Raw genomic sequence first — 22,685 nt, 5'->3', positions numbered from 1 at the left:
GTTTTGAAATACATTCATGCGACTAAATTAATATCCCTTATCAGTCATGGTATATGGAACAGCAAGACATGAAATCGAGACATAGAGAATGTGGGGTCGGTTATCGGGAGTTGCAAACAACGTTGCTGGAGTTGCAAGCAATGTTGCTGGGTTTGTAGGCCACACTAACGATGAGCAACTACAGAGCGAACTGGACAGTTACCGGGACATTCTCAGCACAACCCAGGAGGAACTCAAATCTGCTCGACAGACGATAGAGGAGAGGGATCAGGAGATCTTTAATTTGAGCACAGCAAATGTTTCTACATCAGAGGTATGTGAAATATGTTTATGGCTTGTTTTAATAAAAACAAATACCCGGCAATGTAGCAAGTTTTAATTCCTATCTTGTTAAAGATATTTTACTGTTCTACAATCTACATGATACTCTGTTTTTTGTGGTCCTTTCATGGTCATAGAGTATACACCCTAATAAATAGTCGGATAGTGATCTTATTAATCTTTATAATCACTAGTGCTAGAACTGCAACATTATATAATATATAATATATAAATACAGGCCAGGGCATACCATAACATAAGGTGAAATGCCCTGACGTTTGAAAGGAAAAGCTGCAGGTCACTAGTACAAACATATTTAGATGAGATAAAGGCTTGCATACATAATATGAACATAATCATAAAACCAGGTTAATTCAGTTTAATTTCATGTACTACCTGTCGTATGTTGTAAACGTACACTTAGTAGTCAAAGGCAGGTACAGATACATTAACTCCGCTTCACGACTATTTACAGTAACTTTCACCCACTAGAAGGCAGCTAGGTAAACTAGACTCAAAGGCATTGCATCTTTGATTTAGTCAGCGTAGGAATTCAAAGTCTTAACTCATTCGTTTAGCCATTCAACCTCTTAACTCTAGCTCTGATACGGTTAATACATTTATCATTTGGACATTTCTGTGTTGCCGTTTTGTTCTTTGTTTACGTTTCACTACATACACTACAACTATAGTTGTAGCTCGAATATTGTACACTGTACAGTGGGCTTAAAATGTTGTCGTTTGACATGTTTGCTGAAGAATGACTGGACTTGGAAAGTTGAGAAGAGCTTTTTCTTTAAGAAAGAAGAGGAATAGTACAAGTGAAGCTTCAACGACCACACTAACACTCCACAATTGCTCTTCAGACGTGTGTAGTTTGTGTTTAGTAATATCACATCAAGACCATTTTATTCTATCTCGTTACCGCTTCTTTTGTGCAGTTGTACACTTGTACTGTACTGCTTGATGCTTGCCAATTACACAACCAGGTTGAGCGGCAAACTGGGTTTCACAAGCCAACTAACATTGTGTCAGCCTTTACTTCCTTATTAAAAGTCACGTGATACGATAACTACATAGTATTGGGTGGATGAAACTTTGGCGGGCTCAAACTAGGACAATATTGAGGCATACTGTGTGCCAAGCATCTTTCATAGTTAAATCTATCTGCAAATTATCCAAATTAGTCAAGTTATACATTATACTAAATTTAGAATTCAAGGACACAACCGCTATTATACATTTAGGCACGAAATCACAGTTCAGTAAATTTTCAGAACCGAACCTCAGAAGATGTTGAGAAGATCCGAAACAAGCTAGCTAAAATATCCCTGAACGATCCGGACCAGATCGAGGATGTTATCTCAGAGATATCTTTTTCATTATCGGAGAAATCCACGACAATTACTAAACTACAGACTATTATTGACGAGATGAAAGAGAAACAGAATGACCAAGATTTGGTGGGTATTTTATTGAGATGCTCACAATGACACTATTTGATATTTTATCTTACTTCGTTAATCATAATATTGATCATAGATTTCCGTCTTCATTTTGATCGACTCACTAAAGCAACTGGTCTGATGGGGTTTTTGTCATAACTGCTACTATTCATTATATTTGAATACCTACAATTGTTGCTTGAGTTTTAAGCTATAGGCTCTCGAGTTTGTACTAACTATTTTCTCCTCCAGCCCCCAAACAGTCCAACATGTGACGAGTTTTACGAGAGCCAAATCTCCAGACTTACTGATCTGTGCACTTCACTGAAGCGCAAAGAGAAGAACATCTTGAGTGAAGTAAGTTTGTCAGCTTCATTTCTGTGTGGTTTGTGAAAACATGGGAGTATGTTACAAATAACTTAGAAACTTAAAAACTTAGAAACTTAGTCTGTGAGCTATTTCTAGTGTAACCTTACACCAGCTGACGATCAACCATCATATTAAAAAATAGTTGCCATAGTAACGCCATTTTACCATATTTAATGACAAATATTACTCTAGGTTTTCATTACACGCATATAATTCAACATGCTCATATGACAGTCTCAGTCTTCTAATCTCAAGTATAAGACTAGTAATAATACAAGGTATTCTGCACTACACGCAGTCACACAGTGCACAGCTGTTGGTGCGGTGCACTTAATAACTAATAACAGTACAATAACCTCAGCAGTAGTGTATACACATACAAAACCAAATTAACCACACACCTTGTACGCACAATGAACACGTGGTGTTCGGACAAAGCGCAGTAACACAAGTCTGGCAGATAGTTTGAGTTACGTAGTGTAGTTTGATCGCTGTTGTAGTGACCAGTGATGTAGTGTGTTGTATGTTGTCTCCCTTGTATTTCACTCTTAAATACCAGTTGGAAGAGCTGAGGTGCGAGTTGACAGACGCACGTGCAGAGATTCACCACCTCAAAACGGAGAAGGGAACGAGTGAGGTGGGGGGCGAGACTCAGGACCTCATCACCAGGTACCTTATTTGTACAGTTTAAATATGTTGTGTACAGTAGTACTACTAGTTAGTACGGTGTAGTTTTGAAATATTACTTAATCTATTATTTCAACTGTTGTTATGACTGATGATCTGGTTACTAGTATCTATGAGTTCTGAATTTCCAGCTTACTTATTTTGTAACCTGTAAAGTTTCCAACCAAATGCTGCCAAGAGAATAAGTGATATTTCTTGATATGCTTGTAGCTTGACGTGTGAGAAAATGTCTGAATCTTTAGCCAGTAATGATGCATTATTGGCACAGTAACGCAGTTTAAATGCATCATTATTGGCTGAATATTGTCACATGCAGAGCAATTACTGGCTATTAGAATAGGAAAATAGTGCTACTCGTACAATTAGTGTAATAAGATGACGGTTAGCATTATATCTGGGTAATAAAAGTTAATGTTACACTGAAATATAAGACACTTCTTAGACGCCCACATTCTTGTGCCTTGTCGTGTGATAATACGTGATTGTGTGACATGTGTCAAGAATTGTGTTACTAAGTAATATTGCGCTATTTTGACCGTGGATATAATTAATATTACTCTGTTTAAATTAGATAATATCCCAGATTGGAAGAAGAAAACAGGTTACTGCTGTCCAAAGTTGCTTCAGAGGCTGCTCACAAGGATATCTTGCGAGACCAACTTGATACTCTTAAAGAAAACAACCAGGAGAAATTCCACCTGCTAGGTACACATCTCTTACTCTGTTATATTAGTCTAAGTTTTCAGATCTCAGTTTTCATTTCTTTATTTTCTATATTATCAATGGCTTTTATACGACTTAAAAATATATCAAAAGAATTACCACTCATTTTCTGGTTACCACAATACTATTGATATATTCTTCAGATAATATAAAAGAGCTCCAAGAAGCAATGCAAGATAAAACAGCAGAGTTGACATCAGAGCGTACTAATGTAGCTGATCTCACTGGCGAAGTTGACAATTTGCAGGAACAGCTTGCTGCCTTCCTCGGGGAGAAACAGAAGAAGTTACAGGGAAATCTATTCGAAGTTAAAGTATGTTTTCAGAATGTTATCCTTGTAACTTTTTTCCATCTTGAAATTTGTTGGTTCCAGTATTTTTACACCTCGACAGAACTAAAACTGAATTAATAACAATTTAAATTTGCTGTAACTCTGACCGCGTGTGTTATTCTAGGAGACAGAAACAATGGACGAGGAGATAGAGAGGATTAAAGTGGAGAACGGAATGTTGATCACCAAAATCAGCGACCTCATGGCTGCTAGAGACAAGGCCAGGTAATCTTAAACATGAAATATCTGTTTTATCTTTATCAGTTTGATCCTATTATCTCAAAACTAAGACGTGCCCCCCGGCCCCCCGCCCCCCCCCCCCCCCCCCCCCCCCCCCCGGCATTCCACAATAACCTCACATTTACCCCCTCCCCAGAGAAGAGATAGAGCTGTTGACGGAGAGAATGTCCTCGTCTAAAGACAGTCTCCTAGTAGAACTCCGAGAGAAGGAACATGAACTAGAGGACGCTATGATGATAGTATCTCTTCTTCAAGAACAGATCAAGGGTAAGGGTGGGGAGGAGGCTGATAAAGTCACCTCTCTGTTGGAGGAGATTAAAGATAAGAACAGTCTTCTTCCTAAAGTATCCTTCCTTCAAAAAGGTTTGTATTATATCAGTATTATTATTTTGCTAAAGTTAGGTTGAACAGTTATCCTCCAAAAATCCCGTTTTTGCCACTTATCGCGATAGTGGTTGAACCATATTTTATTAGAACGTGTTCAAACGTTAAACTTATTCAGAGCTTGCTGAGGCAAGGAAACACGTGGAAGAGTTGAAAGAATCTGAGACCGCTCGGAGGTTAGCTTGTGGTGACGAACCTGGCGTCCTTCATGACGAGGTAAGTTTCTGGTTTAATGTGATTTTCGTTCAATGAGCTGATCTCTAGCATTTTTCTGCTGATTCAAAATAAGTTTGGTCTATTTGAAAAAAGCATTTTCATTCATGTTCACTCTTACATTCCCTAAGCACTGAGGGTACTTGAGTATATTAACCACACAATATTAGGGCAACTTCCGGCTATGTCAGTACTGTGAAACACTAGGACTAGAAAATCAGTTTAACAGAAAGAGGCTAGTTTATTGTTTAGTTTTGTTTCTTGAGAAACAGGATAAGTAGGCTTAAAGTTAAAAGCGACCATGCATAACCCATATAACCAAAACAACAAGCGGTCTCTATAATAACATTTACATTTTATGATATTGCAACATGCCGACTCCAGGGTCCTTCAAATATCGTGTTGCTTCAACATTACGACATTTCCATACAAATATATTCAAGCATCTTTTCATCAAAAGAAAATATTGCCCAATATTCCCCAATATTCGGAGGGTCGATCTATTACTGTGACGTTGATATGAGGGGCTTATTCTTCTTGACCCTATAAGGATAAATACTCTCAGAAATAATGCATCTTTATTTATACTTTTGTTTTAAGGGCCTGAAAATAATTAAATATTTAAATTCGCTAGGGTACTTTTGTTAGTAAAATTGGGGCTGGTCAATCTAAATAGTAACCGCAAATAGATGTAATTTTTATATATATGAGGAACGATCGATATTGTTAGAATCACTTTGATACGTAGATATTACCAGACTTTTCATTTCTCAAATGTTCCTCAGATCATTCCAGTGTTTCAAGGTAAACGACCCAATAAATTTCCTGCTCTTAACGAAATTATTTGTGATAATTGTTTGCGCGCGCCAGTAGATATAATAGCCATCACATCAGTAAATCAGTTCCAGCTCACCAGATCCCACCCACCTGACTTATGACCACACCCACATTCCACACCCCCACTCTCAGGGTGACCCACCCTATCCTACAGATCCCGCCCATGTCCGCGTCGCACTTTGCGCCGGATGTGGAGGACGTGGAGGAGCTACAAGAGAAGCTGCGCACCGCACACCGCACCCTGTGCGAGTGGCAGCGGCTGTGTTCTGACACTGTGGCCGTGTGGCGCCAACTAATTGCCCAGGTACCATGCTTGTTCTGGTGCATGATGATGTTTTGTGCATGGTTTATGTTGTTTTGCTTTTGGTTTTTATAACGCGTGTCATGTTTTTTTGGAATAAAATGCGGTACAGTACGGGAGAGATGTTGCTACGCGTGAAATACTTTTAATACTTTTAATACGGCGCTATTGTATACGCTGCAGTGGTCATTATAATAACTTTAACGTTACATTGTACTAGAAAGTGTTAATGATGATGACTTAGGTTTATCAGGGTGTATTGTTACACGTACCTTTTAGCACCTGACCACCAGCCCCCGCAACGTGTGTAAGAACTCTTTGTAACCTGATTTCATAATTATCAGAAGACCGTCATTCACCAGGATATTAATTAAGTTAGCCGGTTTCATGTACTGTATTATGCGATCTTCGTCGGGGGTTTCAGTCAGTCATGTCTCATGTCCAAATATGGTATAATTGGCTAACCACGCTGAAAATCTTTGTGCCACGTCGGCGGTTCAGAAGTGAGTATATAGATTGCCTTGGTTCTTTGAGGTTGCTCCCCTGGATCGTCTAAATTACCACTTGGATCGAAACATTAGTATTGACTATTGATCCGACTGATTTGCCTCAGTTTATTCACCGTTGTAGCTGTATTTCATGATATATTATTAATTACAAGTATTGCATAATTCGCTGCAGAAGTTGCAACCATTACTGAATCTGACACCCACTACATACTGGTTATTACTCACTATTTTTACTGCTTCTGCGGATAATTAGATTGCTTTAAGATCCGGTAACGTGTACTTTGCTTTGGTTGTGTTTGTTTTTAGTAACTACTGGAACATGCGTTACATACAACAGTAGATCATGTAGATACAACGCGTAATCTCTATTTGAGTGGTACCGGTCATTTGTAGAGAGGAGATGTTTCGTAATTCTTACAGCACTAGATAGTACTGTACCTATAAATGAAGTCTGATGTAGCCAATTGAAATGCTAACTTTTATATAGATCTGATAGTATCTCTGTGAGTCATGTGACATGTCACGGGGGTTTCAGTTAATTGTTGTTAAGTCAGTCTTGACAGCTGTTTTTATTGTAAATATTAATTCAATTTGTCAGTTCTACACTCGACCATTTTGCAGCTTTAGCCGTGTAAATTTGTACATTTTCCACTCTACAAATACAAACCTTGCATTTGAGGAGTTGAAGGATAGCGTTATCGTAAATATTTACATGGTTTCTGGTTTAAAACCTGATAGGTTCCATAGAATCCAGACTCACTATCTGTTGGAGCTCACTTTAACCACCTGGATCAGACTGATTACTGCAGTAATCACTAATTCCTGATATGTCATATAAACCCTGCATGTACATATTTCTTGTATAACATTAAATCCTGGTATTAGTTATCTCATTGTACACTGCAATGTGACCACTGACCAATGCTCCTGGACCAAGACCTGTCTTTCCGGTCTGTTAATTAGCACCAATTTCCACTGTAATTAGTTTGCTCGCTAATTTAGATCTTCTGCTCCATTTGCTTTGTAGACAATACAAATGGACCAGCCTTTGTTCCAACTGTTGTTTGTGTCTTTGTTTTTGTTTGTTTTTTTGCTGTTTTGTTTATTCTAATTGTCCGGACACTCCCTTCGCTTATTCACAACTCTCGTGTCGTTTAAACTATCTGTGAAGCGATAATTGCTTGAAATTACGTTTTTAAGTACTCCATAATTAACAGCCTGACGATTTCATGTGTCACATCTGCAGCCAGACATCCAGATTCCAGCGACCAGCACATAGCTAACATTGTACCCGCCCACCCAGCTTTTAACATGTTCTGATAAACTACATAGTGAGCGAGCTGCAGTTAACTAGCTAGCTGCAGTTAACTAGCTAGCTGCAGTTAACTAGCTAGCTGCAGTTAGCGAACTGAAGCTTCCTCACCACGTACATCATCAGAACATTTAAAAAAGTCGGCCCTGTAATATTACTAAGTGTCAAACCACCCCTCAACAGTGCTGAGGACTCAACACGACACGTTGCAGGCTTCCTTATATCATCTCCCCTGGTTCAGTGACTAGTTCAGTTGAGAGTGCTCCGTATCTCTCTCTCTTGTATTAGAGAACGTGATGAGAGAACGCTCACTCGCCAGTATTGATCCTGGATTGTTGTATTCGTAGCTTTTATTTAAGTTGTGTTTATTTTCATCGCTTTTATATTTGATTTTGTGTGCTGGTATTTGTATTGGTTTTTGAAATTGTACGATTCAGCTTGGTGACTTTTAGTTCCGTTTGTAGTTTGTTTAACCCCGACTATTTGCCCCTTTTTGCCTTTGCTTGGATTTAATTTTAATACCGAGAGTTAGAACTAACATTCCTCTGTCTGGTGTATTATCTGAACTAACATTCCTGGTGCTCTAGTTCTAGTGTCAGATGATGTTAGTACATGTTTGCTGGATACATACGAAGGCTCCGAAACGCTCCCCAGCCTCGATCCAATGTTAGCATTACAACACCAGGCAACAGCGGTACATCACCATGGAAACCAGCTTACAGCAGGAGCTCTATTTTACATGCTCTGGAACAGAGTATAGCAGAGTCTATCTCCGGGGAAGTAAGTTTTAGTGCACTGTTGTAACTCACTGTTTTATTTTTGATTTTCTCGGTTTATTGTCCGTATTCCAGTTTAGCTGTTAAGAATGTTTGAACACTGATGTACTATTAATTGTTTTATCACTTTGTACTGTTCGTTAGCTCAAGAGTCAAGATTACATTGTACTTGAAACATGAGATATAAGTAGTTCAGAGCTTCCTAACACACACTTAAAATATCTCATTATTGAAATAGCACAATTTCAATATAGTTACAGCTGTGCACTTAACTCAAGAAGTTAAGCATTTAAGTAGCTAAACATGAATGTAAATATACCTTGGAAAATCTCCAAGGATTGTTCACCGTCATCGTATTCAAGAATAATAAATATATTGTCTGTATATTGCTGTGATATAACCTAATTACTGAGGCCCACAATTCTATTTCCTCTTTACGGATCAGTATTTTGTTTACGTTCCGCTGCTCGTTATGTACCTGGATCATATGTTGTATAAACTTTGGACAAGAGGCTAGAATCTCTTTTCACTTGTCAGTGGTTGAGATGAGAATAACTTCTTTTGGACGAAAGAGACGGAGTAGTCACCCTCTTCGTGACGTATGTTTTGTTTAAACTTGTATTAATAATATTGCGGAGTCATGGTTCTAGGCTATTTGAAAGGTGGCAGGGTTATGTGTAGAACATGTCCCACCACGACTAAATCCCACGCCTCACTTTATACCATAAGATGGTGCCATTACTGATTACTATCGTCAGCAAAACATTGCTGCTTATTATACATTTCCTCCTGGTCTTGATTTGAAGCAAATGCGTAAGTAATACTGTATGTACCGTCTCCGAGTGAGAAACTGCAGATCGTAACACGGTCTTTGCTCCTGGTATGTATTGTAAACTGCAGTCTGCAGTACGTGATCCAGTGTCTGGCCCTATCTAGACGTTACATATTGCACCACACTATGGAAAACACACCGTTTATTTAGGGCTTCTTTAGGATTTAGCAATAAGTACTCAGCAGATTGAAGAACGGAATTACCAAGCCGTATTAGAACCACCCAATAGAGGCAGTATATTATCATTTCATAAACAGCTCTTTTAGAATCTATTCTATCACCCTAACTACAGATAGAGAGTAGCACATGATTCATGAATAATTCAGAAATGTAAGTGGGAAAATTCATTTAATACCTTTGTTTTTTATAAAGGTAACTTCATACTTTCGCATGGACATTTCTGCCAACATTGAATGTTGTGTAGATTAGATTAGAATAGAATATAATCTCTAGTAAACACAATATTCAATGACTTCATTAAACAAATCAATAATTGTGTTTCGTTTTCTGCACACGTACACGTGGGTCGTGGAGAGTTTATAAACACAATTGTGACTGACTCGGATCCGCGTTGGTTTGTTTTACATGCCTTATGTTATAAATTGTTAAGGTCTTCATCATGGTCTTCGAATCAGTTGACTATCGGATGACTTTGCCTCCTTCTAAAGGATTTGGTGACTGGTTCAGTACAGTTGCCAGGCAATAGGGTCAAACCCCGCCCTCGTCCAGCGCGTTACGTTTAGTCGCACCTATTTACTAGCAAAATTTTGACATTAATGTGACGAAAGGTGCTCCGTTGCGGCGCGGTGTGTGGTGAATTTTGATGACGTTTAACGCGCGCTTTGCCAGCGTAACGTATTCGAATCCGGTATTAAGAATAGTATGATGGTTATTTCGACCAGCTACCTGGACTTGTATAATATCGTCCCAGGAAATGGAGTTACTTGGCGAACAAGAGGAACCCTTAAAACAAATTGAACATGATGTTTTTGCTGCTATGCGTGCTTTTTACGTTGAGTTAGCAACGTATGTCAATGTTTCACACACGGCTAAATTTGTGGCCCTGGTAAGTCAGGCTGATAGCTGTGAAGTACTGAAAATGACTTATTCGAGGCTACCCTGTGAACTTACCTCAATTGTTATGGTTACTCTCCGCTGTGCTGAGTTCACCTCACATTTAACTATCGACGACAGTATAGCATTTTGAAACGTACGCTGTTCATCTTATGTAGAGTCTCATGCATGACTAATTTTGGCTGGTTTCCTAAAAATCACGCTGCTTTTCAATGAATTTCTACCACTCATTCCGTCAGGAAAACACAATTTTGGCAATTCAACGTGTTACATTTAACCTGTTAAATCTGCTCATAATGTTAATAACTCTTGAAGCTTTACCTCTTGGACTGTTTACCTTACAATTGTGTTGCTTTTATTGCTTGTGAACTTCTTTATAACCCCTTAAAGTTTTGTATAATAACGTACAGAAAATGTACAGCACGCAGTACATTTAAATTTTAGGACTGAGGCTTCTTTTGACTTAATCTGATTAGTATTTTTGTTTCAGGACGGGTCAAGACGTCTGCCAAGTGTCACTGAAGAAGATGAGGGTCGTTCTGTGGTATGTTTACTTGGATGGCAGTTATACTTTCTGTTTCACTTTCAGTTTATACTTTCTGTTTCCCTTTCTGTTTAAAGAGATTAATCTTTTCTCTAGATGTTCTAGTTTATGACTGGAATTATCAAACTTACTTGCTATTCTGGGTTTTGCTTTTAACCTGATATCTTCAGGGCGAGCACTCAGAGCTACACGAGTTAATCACCACAGCAGAGCTACTTCAGGACCAGTACCGAGTGCAATGCTCCACCCCACCAGACAACACTGAAGTTGAGCACCTCCAATCTGAAGTTGAGCGTCTCAGAGACTGTATCCGGGCTCGAGAGGAACTCATCTCCGGACTTCGTGAAGATATCAGCTTGAGACAAGAAAAGGAATCCAGTTACAGGGAAAAAGTGGCTGAGTTGTACAGTGAGATTGAGAAAAGCCAAGTTCGTCAAGAAGTCAAGGATGTTATTGATTTCAGTGATTCTTTCGTGTCAGGTCTTGAGGAGCAGCTCAATATCGCTCAGAGGATCTTGAAGATTAAGGAAGAGGAAATATCTGGTCTAAATAGGAAAGTTAGTGAGTTGACAACTCGACCCATGACTCCTACTTCGCCTGCTCCTAGATTCGACAGTTATGTGGAAAGCAATGTCAAAGAGTCAAATCAGAAGATAACTGATTTGAATAAACAACTGGTAGATGAGCGGGACCAAAACGTCAACTTACAGATGAATATTGACGAACTAAACAGTCAGATTTCAACTCTTCAAAATGATAACTCTAAAAAGACTGAAGATATCAATCGAATTGAGAAAGAATATGAAGCTGAAATGTTGAACATGTCCGCAAACTACAAGGACCAAAAAGCTTTGAACTGTGAAGAATTAGGTCAACTCACCAGTAACGTTGAAGATCTCAACTCTGAAATAAAAGACTTGGAGCGTGACAATATGTATCTTCGTGAGAAGTACGAGCGAGTGAATCAGGAGCACATTGCTCTCATTTCTCAGCTGGAGAATGAAGGCGATGGAGAAGGGGTACAACTTCATGCCATCCAGGCGAAGTACAATCTGAAGGAGCAGCAATTGAATAATGCCCTTAACGAGATCGACGTTCTGAGAGAGTCACTGCAAGCCAAACGTGATGCAGTGAGCGAACTGGAGCACACTTTATCGGAACAGCGCGGAGTTAATGTAAACCTTCAAGATCTCATCAATGAGCTGAAAGATAAGTGCGATGTTCTGGGCGATAAGGAGTCCGAGTATCAAAAACAGATCAATGGCCTCTGTCAAACTATCAAAGGATACGAAGCTGATAATGATGAACTTCAAGCCACCCTTGCTGAAGCTACACAAAAACAATCCATGCAAGGATCACATATCCAACACTCTATTCGCGATCTGAGCTCGGCGTTACAGGAGTTGAAACTTTCCAAGGAGAGTCTGAAAGTTGACGTGCAGTCTGACCTCAACAATATAGCTACGCAATGGTCGGAGTGTGTCGAGGAAATCAGGAACCAGACTCTTCAGATATTGTCTTCTGATAATGACAATAATCCTGCAGTTAACTCTAAGATATCATTAATTGTATCCAGTATCAAAAAGCTGCAGCAGAACTATTTGTCCATCAAGTCAGAGGTAGAAACATTGCTTCGCTGCGATGTGAACACTATCTTCCCTGAACTAAAAATAGAACTCGACAAAATCGTTGTGCTATCAGCTCAGAAAGATGAGAGAATTGAATTTCTGGAGCAAGAGGTTCAAAAGTTTAAGACCACTGGTAAGAAGATCATAGATAAGATGAAAAAGCAGGTGAAAGATAAAGATATGATGCTAAAGAAAATTGCATCACAGTCCGGGGACGCGGCAGTCATAGCACTTCAAGAAGCTAACACGTCAATGACAAAGCAAATTACTACTCTTGAGCGTGACAATGAACTACTCACTACCGATATCTCTACTTTAAAGGAACAATCTATTCTTCTCGAAACTTCTCTGACCGAACAAAGCTCTATCAGCAGTGAAGTGGAAACATTTATTCATCAGTACCAGGCTATCTATCAGTGTCAGATTATCGATAATGATTTCGATATCTGTGTTTTTAGTACTGCAGCCTCTCGAATGATAAACTTAGCTCAAAATAACGCCGACCAGTTGCAGGATATGAAATCCAAAGACGAAAAGAATATGAGTGTTATCAATGAACTTTCGTTAGAAGTGGAGGATCTTAAAAGACTTCAGGAAAGCTTGACAGATGAGAATAAGAACACAAAAGAAGGAAAAGAATCTCTGCAGAGGAATTATGATGAGGTTTCAGATCTGATAGTCCAAAGAAATAACGAAATCGAATCTTTGACGAATGAAGTATCGTCTTTACGGGACCTGAAATCAGTTCTTATATCTAAGGATGGGGAGATCACTAAACTGAAAGAGACAGTTACCTCTCTTAATGATGATATAAACTCGACTCAACAGTCTCTTAGCAACATGAATTCAAGCAATTCCAACAAAGTTTCAACTCTTCAAGTTGAGATAGAAGAGTACATGGAGAAGAACAAATGTCTACAATGGGACGTTTCTAACCTGACAGAATCCTTGGACTGCAAGCAGCTAGAAATAAAGAAGTTGACAGATAAGTTGGAGCTGATGATGACTGACTGCCAAGATAAAGATGCCTCTATTAGCGAGCTGAATGTTAAGTGTGAAGAATTGGAGCAGACTCTCGATACCCTCACTTCTCAGGTCTCCTATTTAGCTGAGGAAAAAGATTCCCTAGAAAAATCCTTGCTTGAAAAAGAAAGCGAGCTCGATCAGTCTGTAAACATGACCGTACCCACTCACGATAACATGTTAAAGGAAGCATTAGCTGCGAAGACGAACGAATGCAAGAAGTCCATGGGAATAATCAAGAAATTCAAAATGATTAAAGGAGAGACAGATAACAAGTGCAAATCATTAGAAGTTCAAGTAGCAGAGTTGCAAAGACAACTTTCCAGCGCACAGGAAAAGTTAGCCGTCCAAATACAAGCTAACGACAAACCGCCTACACCGATTGAATGTATCGAGATGACAGTAGAAGAAGTGCCAGAAATCTCAGTGTCAGTACAATCTGCTGTACATGCTGGAGTGGAATGTGTTGATGACAGCTCAGCTATTACGGACACTAATTCCGCTAACGTACATTCTTCATCTGACCACGCGGCAGTGTCACGTGGATCTGACAGCCAATCAGCAGATATAATTGCCGCTCAGGAAAGTACAATCAGCTCGCTTCAAGGTGAGGTTGTACATTTGTATAACGAGTTGCGTTTGTTTGAAGATAGTTGTGTTTCTAAAGACGACTTCATTTCGACCCTCGGTGAGCAGCTTGCACTAAGTAAGCAACTTCTAGCCGAAACTAAACAGGACTGTGAATCTAGATTGGTTGAACTTCAAAGAGAGCACGTGGAGTACGATGAGCTTGTAAGACGGATGCAGAAAGAGAAAGAAGAATGGTTAGAAAGAGAGAAGCAGTTGACGGCTCAAGCTAGCCTTACTGAAGCTGAAACAGTTAGACTGATGAGCGGCAAGCTGCCAGTTCAAGAACAAGACGCAATGTCGGAAGTGTCGCACACCTCTATTATGTCACATGATACAAGCTTCATGTCAGTCAGCTCCATACACAGAGACATGCCCAATGATGTGGAGTCATTACAAGCTGAACTTATGAAGAAGAACAAACTAGCTTTCCTTATCAAGACAAAAGCTAAGAAGTTGGAGTCGAGAGTGAAGGATGCCAAGAGGGAAGCTGATAAAAGTCGGGCTCATGATAGAGTCAAAGAAAAGATCCTTGCAATTGAAACTGAGCTCTCAAATATAACAGCTCAGCTAAGAAATCTTTCTGCCGGCAAGAAGATTGAGAGTCAGACTGTGAAGATTGATCCTAAGTACGTGGAAGAGATAGAGGGTCGGCTAAAACAGAGCTCTGAAAAATACGAACAGATCATGATTGAATATCAAAATCATATAAGAATAAAGGATGACGCTATTGATGAAGTCGATCACTTAAATCGTAACTTGCAAGATCTTGAGGATCAGATGCAATTATTGCAGGAGGATCTTCGTAATAAAGATGATCTGCTATGTGAACACATCAATGCTGCTGCTGAAGACGACGCAAGGAACGATGCAATCCGGGATAAGTTCGCACAACAGAACGACGAACTGGGCCATCTGAGAGATCTCAACAAGAAGATGAAAGAAGCTCTTATCGAAGTGACAGACGAGTCTGCCCGGATTGAGCAGACCTACAAGTCCACCATGCACGAGTTAGAGGAGGATGCAGATCAGTTAAAATGTGATAATGCTACTTTGAGTAACGAGCTTACAAATTGCTGGGCTAAGATCGAGGATTTGGAAGAGCAGAACCAGAACTATATGAATTTGTTGGAGAGTGCTCATGTCCAACTTCGGGACCAGGGCTCCAATAACCCTGAACTAGACAGTATGAAAAACTTGAATGAGAATTTGAACGAGCAGCTGAATCAGTATGCCAATGCAAATCAGGATTTATCTGAGAGATTATCTGTGTCCGAACGGGAAAAGTTCGAGGTACTTGACCAGCTTGTTGAAGTGAAAGAGATGTATGACGAGTGTCTTGAGTCAAAATCTGTCATTTCTTCTGAGAAAGACAAATTACTTTCTCTCATCTTACACCTGGAATCGAAGATAAAAGAAAGCGAGCACACTTTAAGGGAGGAACTGGATTCATCAAACAGGACTCTTTCTGAATTTGAAGCATGCAAGGCTCAACTTGAAGCCCTTCAAGATACCAATACCCAATTACTATCTCAATTAGAATCAGCTAGTTCATCCGTTGAGTCAACCAAATCTGCGCTTTCCTCTAAGCTGAAACATCTTCAGGAGGAACACTCTCTTGTCCGAAACCAGTTAGAAGAGTCTCAATTTTCAGTTGATTCCTTACAGGAGCAGTTAAACATTGCAACCGACGAAAAGACTAAGACAAGTATTCAGCTGGAGAAGGTCCATAACCAATTGAATGATATTCTCAGTGATCACCAAGGTTGTCCTGCAACTATAGCTTCTTTGGAAAACAGGTGCAATTCCTTGGAGGAAGAAATCATGAGTAACAGCGAGCTTATTGAATCTCTGAAAGAGGAGCAGAATTTGATCATGGAATCAAATATGGAGGTGGTCCGGGAGAAAGATCTTGAAATCGAAAGACTCAATTCAATTTGTCAAGATAATGCCGTTGTCGAAGAGACACTGACTTCTGTCAATATTGCAGTACAGAAACTAGAAGCAGAAAAAGAAAGACTCGAGCTTGCTATCGCTGAAAAAGCGCTGATTGAGGAAAACCTAAAGTCAGAATTGGTGGCGAATAAGGAAGCCATTCAAAACCTTAAGAAAGAAAAAGACGAAGCAGAGTCAGCTTTCACTACGATGAAGGCTGGATTCGACACTGAGATTACTGACAAAGATGCCTCCCTTAAATCTCTCCAGGATATAATCGAGGAGACCAAGATTTCCCTTGATGAACTGAAATCTTCTAAGTCGATAGAACTCGAATCAGCTAACACTCGGAAACAGGAACTAGAGAATGAACTTTCATCGTCTCAGAACTCCATCTCAGATTTGCAGAGACAGATCGAAAGTCTTCAGGGTGAATCGTCAGCAGCGTCTCTTGATCTCTGTGCTAAGCGTGAACAACTCGAAAAGGAGCTGGAATCTGCGCAAAGTACTAAAGAGGAGTTAGAAAAACAGGTGGAAGAACTAACGGCTACCAATGCAGAGAACGCTGAGCGACTTCATGAAGCAGGCTATAACCTTGAGCAGTGGGCGTACTATAACGAGACACAGCAACAGATAATGACAGACCTTCAGACCCAAGTTGCTACTCTTACTGAAGAAGCTGGTAGTAAATCTGCTGATCTTCAAGATGAGATTGATAAGCTGAGTGGTGAAATTGAGACGCTTTCTACAGAGAAAAACAAGCTTGACGACGAATTGGCAAACTTGAAAAATCAGAACGTGGAAGGGCAGTCGAAAATAGAATCTCTAAGCTCTGAAATGGAAAGTTTAATGTCAGAAAAACAGGTGTCCAGCCAGAAATTGGAAGAATTGGCTGAAAAAGAGATTAACCTCAATAAGGAAGTTGAAGATTCCAACAATAAGCTAAAGATTTCTTTGGAGGCTCAAAGTAATATGGAAAGCCAAATTTCTGAATTGAATACAGAACTATTATCTCTACAAGAAGACAGAAATCAGATAGCTGCAGATAACAGTGTTTTGAAGACAGAATTAAAAGAATTTGATGGGCAAACAAGCGAGGAGATGGCTCAACTTAGGCTGAATGTCGAAGAAAAAGAAAAATGCATCAGGAAATAACACAAAAGCTTGATAAAACAAAATCTCTATTGGAAGAAAAAGACCAACAGTGCAGAGATATGGGAGAACAGTTAAAGGAACTTAATAATCTGACAACCAGCTTATCTGAAAAGGAGCAATTTATTGAATCTTTAGAGAAGCAACTAGGCGACGCTTATTCTGGAAATGAAGAGGCTTTAGGGGTTCTCAATAGTAAGATAAGTAGCTTAAATGAAAAGATCACTAATTCGGAAAAAGAGAATGAGCAACTTTCGAAAGGCAAGGACGTTCTTGAAGAAGAATTGGCAAAACTCCAAGATAGTGTTGAAGAATCAAAGAACACTGTTGAAAGGTACGAGAAAATGCTTGCAGACTGGACACAGTACGGTGAACAACGTGAGGTGTATGTTTCAACTCTGAGCGAACAACTTGCTGAGAATCAGTCGGTAGTTGAGAAGCTCAACCAAACCTCTACAGAAATATCTCAAAAATACGAAGCCTTACAAGAAGATCTTAATCAGACCCAAAGCCATCTTACGAAGACCACTGAAGAAAAGGAGGCAATCGCCAGAAAAACGAAAGGTATTATGAAAGCCTACAAAGATACGAAGATTCAAATAGAGAAACTGAAGAAAGACTCCCAGAATAAAGGGACTGAAGTTTCTGAGCAACTCCAAGCTCAAATCAATGATCTCACAATAGCTCAAGCTACATTAGCAGAGCAAAATACTGCCCTGGCTAACGAAAGAAACGAACTTATGTCGGAGGTTGAACATTTTGAAGTCGAACGTGAATTTATGACTACTCTTAAAGACGAAAATACTTCTCTCAAACAATCGATCCTCGATCAGTCCCAACGGATTGAGAATCTTCAGTCAGGTCTTGACCGTACAAATGCTGTCGAATCTGAGCTGGTCTTGTTTAGGAATGCTAAGGATGCAGTAGACAACAAACTGGTCGAATGTTCCGATAGGATCTCCATGCTTGAAAAAGAATGCGCAGAGAGAGAAGCTGATTGCAGTGAAAAGGAAGCTGTAATAAATGACCTTATGACTAAGCACGATTGTATGGTTGGTGATCTGTCGGCGAAATTTTCCGAAATTGAATCCAAAGATTCGGAGATAACAGAGCTTAGATCTACGCATGTTCAACATCATAGACTCTTCGAAGACCTCGGACTCGACTTTGAGAGGATCAGAGAGATTCTTCCAAAACTAGTCTCGGATGTCCATCTGTCCAACACTAAATTGGAATCACTTCAATCACAAATTGAAATGTTCATCCGGTCGATAGGAGACCAGAACTTGGTGGAATTTAGTAGTGTCAGAGAACAAGTTCCTGATCGGTTTTCTGCTATCACTGACAAGCTTGTCGGGCTATCAAAATCATTGCAGCTTACAGAAGCTGAACTTGAGACACTTAAAAGCCAGACAGCTGAACTTAAAGAGGAAACTGTTCTTTTGAAGTCAGTGAAGGAATCATTAGATAACACAGACAAGACAAACGACGAGTTGCGTCGAAAGGTTGAGTTCCTAGAACGAGATCGCAGCGAACATGAGCACACAGTGGAACTGCTTCACAAAAAGTTCGAAGAGAACTATCAGGAGCTTTCAAGTGCGAAGAGCATTCTCGCAAAGAAGGAAATTGAACTGTCTGACGTCACCAACCAGTTTCAATCTACCATCAATAACCTGGCTGCCAAAGAAGGAAAGATCAAGGAACTGGAGCTTTTGATAACTGAGAAGGATTCTGAAAAGATACGAATTCAACATAACTTTGATAGCCAGATCAAACACTTCCACCAATCGTCTGCTGATCTACAAAATGAATTGCTAAAACGAGAAAGTGAGCTGGAATCTACTTCGAGCTGACAAGTCTGGCCTTGAAGAGGATATAAAGATAGAGTCTAACAAACTATCATCTGTGGTCGAAGAAATGGATGGTTATAAAAGTCAGATAGTGTCGCTCTCTACTGACCTCGCTAGTCTTCAACAAGAGTATGAGCTGTTATCTGGAAAGATGAATGTTACGGAAACTGAATTCGAATCTGTTTCCGAGCAGTTGAGTAATAAAGATTCGACCATCCATCACTTGGAGGATGAGATCAATTCATTTAAACGAAGATTAGATGCGGCTAATTCGCCTGATAAGGATGAAGAGCTTCTGAATGCCATCCGACAAAAAGATGACGTCATAGAAGAGATGAGAGGTGAACTTGACACCTTACAGAGAGACTACCAATTAACCATTGATAATCAGGAGCAGCAAATTACTGCTCTATTTGATTCTGAGAGAAGCGTTCTGAGAAATGAGATCAAAACTCTACAAAATAACCTTGTATCTGTTCAGGCAGAATTAGGTTCTAAAAATGAGGAGGTTGGTATTCTTTATGGTCAAATTAGTGATATCAATGAACGATTACAGCAATCGGCAGACACGAATTCATCTCTCAAAGCTGAACTTGAAAACTTTTCTCTAAATATGTCCGAAACCAAGGAAAGGCTCCAATCCATTTCGACCCATAAAGAAAAAATCGAAGCAAAAATGGGCGATTTGTTGAAAGATAAGCAAGATCTTCAGACCCTCTGTGACTCCTTGTCAAGTAATGTTCAACATTTGGACAGCAAAAATCAAGAACTAGCCGCAAATCTGAGTATGTCTAACTTAGATCGGAATGTGCTACAAAAGAGTGTGTCTGAGCAGAACAAACAAGACACAAACGTTCTTCAGACGAAGTTAACCTCTCTGAAAGAGCTGAACAAGACGCTTGAACAGTCTCTTCTAAATTCTGAAGACAGTATTGGTGAAGTAACAGCTAACTACGAGCAGAAATGCATGGAAATTTCAGCTGTTGAACGAGATCTCTCTGTCAAGAAAGGACAGATTCATGATCTCAAGAAGCAACTGGAAGAGGCTGAAGGACAGCTCTCTGAGAAAGTTAGCGTCATGACCCAGCTGGAAGTTGATTTCAAAAAGCTTATTGCTAGCAATGCTGATCTTGAGGGAAAACTCAACAACTTCTCATCAGAAGATAACAAAGTTGCTAACTCTAAAATATCTGAACTAAAAGTTGATCTTGAACAAGCCCTGGTAGACAACCAAATGCTGCGAGACAATAACGGCCTGTTAGTGAAAAACAACACCCAACTCACTGACAACTATAAACAACTTCACGACAGTGTTTCGGTTTTCCAGCAGCGAGACCAGTATCTTAACGAAATGTGCCAAAAACTACAATCTCACACCTCGTCTCTTGAGGCGCACATCAGAACCATATCGGATGATTTCTCCAAAAAAGTTGCCGATGCTGATAATGAGAAAAGTAACCTTCTAGAACAGTTGTCCTCATTCAAATCAGGATCGGCTGTGACACCACAAGTTACCGAACTGAAAGACGAAATGGTTCACATGCGGAACTCAAAGGAGAAGCTTGTCAGTGAGGTGGAGACATATCAGGCTCGTTTACAAGTCGCTACTTCTAGAGCAGATGCGCTGGAGAAGTCAATACAGGAAATATCAGCACGTTACAATATGCAGTGTGGAACTGTGGAGAAGAAGACGGCTGATCTGGCTAAACTAATGAAACAGTACAAAAACATTAAACAGAAACTGGTGAATGAGCTGAACACAAGGAAAAGTTTGGTACAAGAGACCATTAATGGCAAGGAGAAAGTTGCCATCAAGTTTGGAGAAAAATCTAAACGATTGAGGGTGAGTTCTTACTTCTTGTGTTTCTTACTTCCATTCTTCTTTGCGTGTATTTCTGGTAACTAGTAATAGTAAATTACATACGTAAAATGTGTTGAAAAATTGCGTATTCCCGAATTTTTAAGTTCACCAATTTCAGGAAATGCAAGGTCAACTCTACTCTTGTCAGAAAGATCGAGAAACATTAACTACCGCCGTCGAAGGTTAGAACTTTAGAATCGCAAATTATAATAATCACTACAGATGCATTTCATCTTATTAGTCTCTGGTGTGAAATCGCGATACATCTCTGCTTTTGTTTGAGTCAATGATTTATAATTAATAATTGAATAAAACAGGAAGCGTCATTATTTACATGACCTGTTTTTCAGGGATCTTGGACTCGATCACGCCGCTACGAGGAAAGATTGAAACTGAATCGAGTAAAGACGAACCGTAAGTCTAATTTTAACATTTTTTATTGGCACTGTTTCAACTTTTAATTTCATAACCATCTCATAGGTTAAAACTTACATATTTGAAAATTGAAAAATAAAATTAGGTAAATTTGAATATCTTGTTTCTTCACTATGTTTCCTCTCACGAATATGCTAAATGCTAATACACGTTGTCTTTCACAGAGTCAGTGATAATCTATCTGGAGTAATAGAAAATCTGGAGCATAAAACTAAAGACATTCTAACGTTCCTATCCCGACCCCTGCCCTCCCCAGCCTTATCACGAGTAGACCTCTCTGCTTACCGAGACTCCGACCTTTGGTCAGAATACTCCCGCGGGGACTCGCTCGCCCTGAGTGACTCTGTCAGCGACTTTGGGGAAAACCGATCTATGAGATCGGAACTGAGCATGTTCAGTGGTATAACTAACATGACAAACAATTCCATTCTGACGAATAATAATAATAATCAGACTAGTAATCAGACATTGCCCATTATGAGGGACAGAAATGGCTCTGGGACGAGCTCCTCCTCAGAACGACATCGAGCTAACAGTACGAATACTGAAATAAGTAGGACCAGTACTGGTGTTATTAATAGGTTGGCTTACAATATCATGGGTGACACCAGAGGCAGGTCACCTGGCGAAAGCACGTAACCATTTTTCTGGACGAGTTTTATTTTTTGATAATTTAATTTATTGTTTTGAGGATAATAATATGATAATGTAATTGTTGGTTTGTGTGATTAGCAAATCTTTGTTCAACTTGGCTTATTGGTTGATATAAGAGACTGTTTGAGTTGATTACAGTGAATTTGGTAATAAACTTCAAAGATTTTTTTTCCTTGAGTGGTGAATACGTTAATTTAATTTGATTGCTTAAAAGAAAAAAAATTTGGATCTGCTTTTTTAGTTTTACTTTATTTTCACGTCTGATTTGTTTTGTTCTTTCTAAAACAATTTCAATTTCTAAAATGATTTCACTCATGGTATTGCTTTTTATAATTCAAAATATATAGTTACAGGAAAATTTGAGATCTTGATAAGCGTTATAGGAGTTAGGTTTGTAATGATTATTTGGTTTCAGTGAAGTGTTTGTTTATTAACAATGTGTAACTAAACTACGGAGTTGAGGATGTGTGGTTTGAGTTACCGAATGAAAAACGTATTTGTTGTCAGTTAGTTTTCGTGATCTTATTTTTTGTTACATAACAAGAGGGAAAAAGAATTAATTGTGAGATTTGTGAGTATTCCATAAACTTCTAGTTATCAGATTTAAATAGTTATTTTCATC

The 22,685-nt window shown here is 39.3% G+C and overlaps 2 protein-coding genes across 5 annotated transcripts; both read left to right on the top strand.

Moving 5' to 3' along the window:
- The first annotated feature begins 42 nt into the window (after positions 1–42).
- Positions 43–17,280, top strand: LOC134815637 (golgin subfamily B member 1-like). Of its 4 annotated transcripts, XM_063824185.1 has the most exons (13): positions 43–313; positions 1,599–1,784; positions 2,019–2,123; positions 2,695–2,804; positions 3,406–3,527; positions 3,689–3,858; positions 4,001–4,101; positions 4,253–4,479; positions 4,619–4,716; positions 5,705–5,854; positions 10,212–10,346; positions 10,845–10,898; positions 11,069–17,266. In XM_063824185.1, exons 1-13 carry the CDS (start codon positions 89–91, stop codon positions 17,264–17,266), a joined length of 7,881 nt encoding a protein of 2,626 aa, XP_063680255.1. In that variant the 5' UTR covers positions 43–88. The 4 variants fall into 4 exon arrangements, with proteins under 4 accessions (XP_063680255.1, XP_063680256.1, XP_063680257.1 ...); XM_063824186.1 differs by lacking the exon at positions 10,212–10,346; XM_063824187.1 differs by lacking the exons at positions 5,705–5,854; positions 10,212–10,346.
- Positions 17,281–17,325: 45 nt separating this feature from the next.
- On the top strand, positions 17,326–22,685 carry LOC134815639 (uncharacterized). The gene is given in 5 exon segments (XM_063824189.1): positions 17,326–19,089; positions 19,091–20,956; positions 21,093–21,156; positions 21,325–21,388; positions 21,574–22,685. Coding segments are annotated over 5 exon segments (4,233 nt in total). The 3' UTR covers positions 22,049–22,685.

Source organism: Bolinopsis microptera, chromosome 5 (assembly GCF_026151205.1).
Source record: "Bolinopsis microptera isolate Bmic1 chromosome 5, MBARI_Bmic_1.0, whole genome shotgun sequence".
NCBI lineage: Eukaryota > Metazoa > Ctenophora > Tentaculata > Lobata > Bolinopsidae > Bolinopsis > Bolinopsis microptera.
Note: the sequence above shows the minus strand (reverse complement) of the source record. Positions and strands in the feature narration are given on the sequence as shown.

What these genes read in the sequence shown, in the direction of transcription:
- LOC134815637 (XM_063824185.1), top strand. Translation starts at nt 89, where the DNA reads ATGTGGGGTCGGTTATCGGGAGTTGCAAACAACGTTGCTGGAGTTGCA. An exon ending in AGTATCCTTCCTTCAAAAAG is followed by an intron (nt 4,480 to 4,618) that starts GTTTGTATTATA and finishes AAACTTATTCAG; the next exon opens with AGCTTGCTGAGGCAAGGAAA. An exon ending in CTGGCGTCCTTCATGACGAG is followed by an intron (nt 4,717 to 5,704) that starts GTAAGTTTCTGG and finishes CCTATCCTACAG; the next exon opens with ATCCCGCCCATGTCCGCGTC.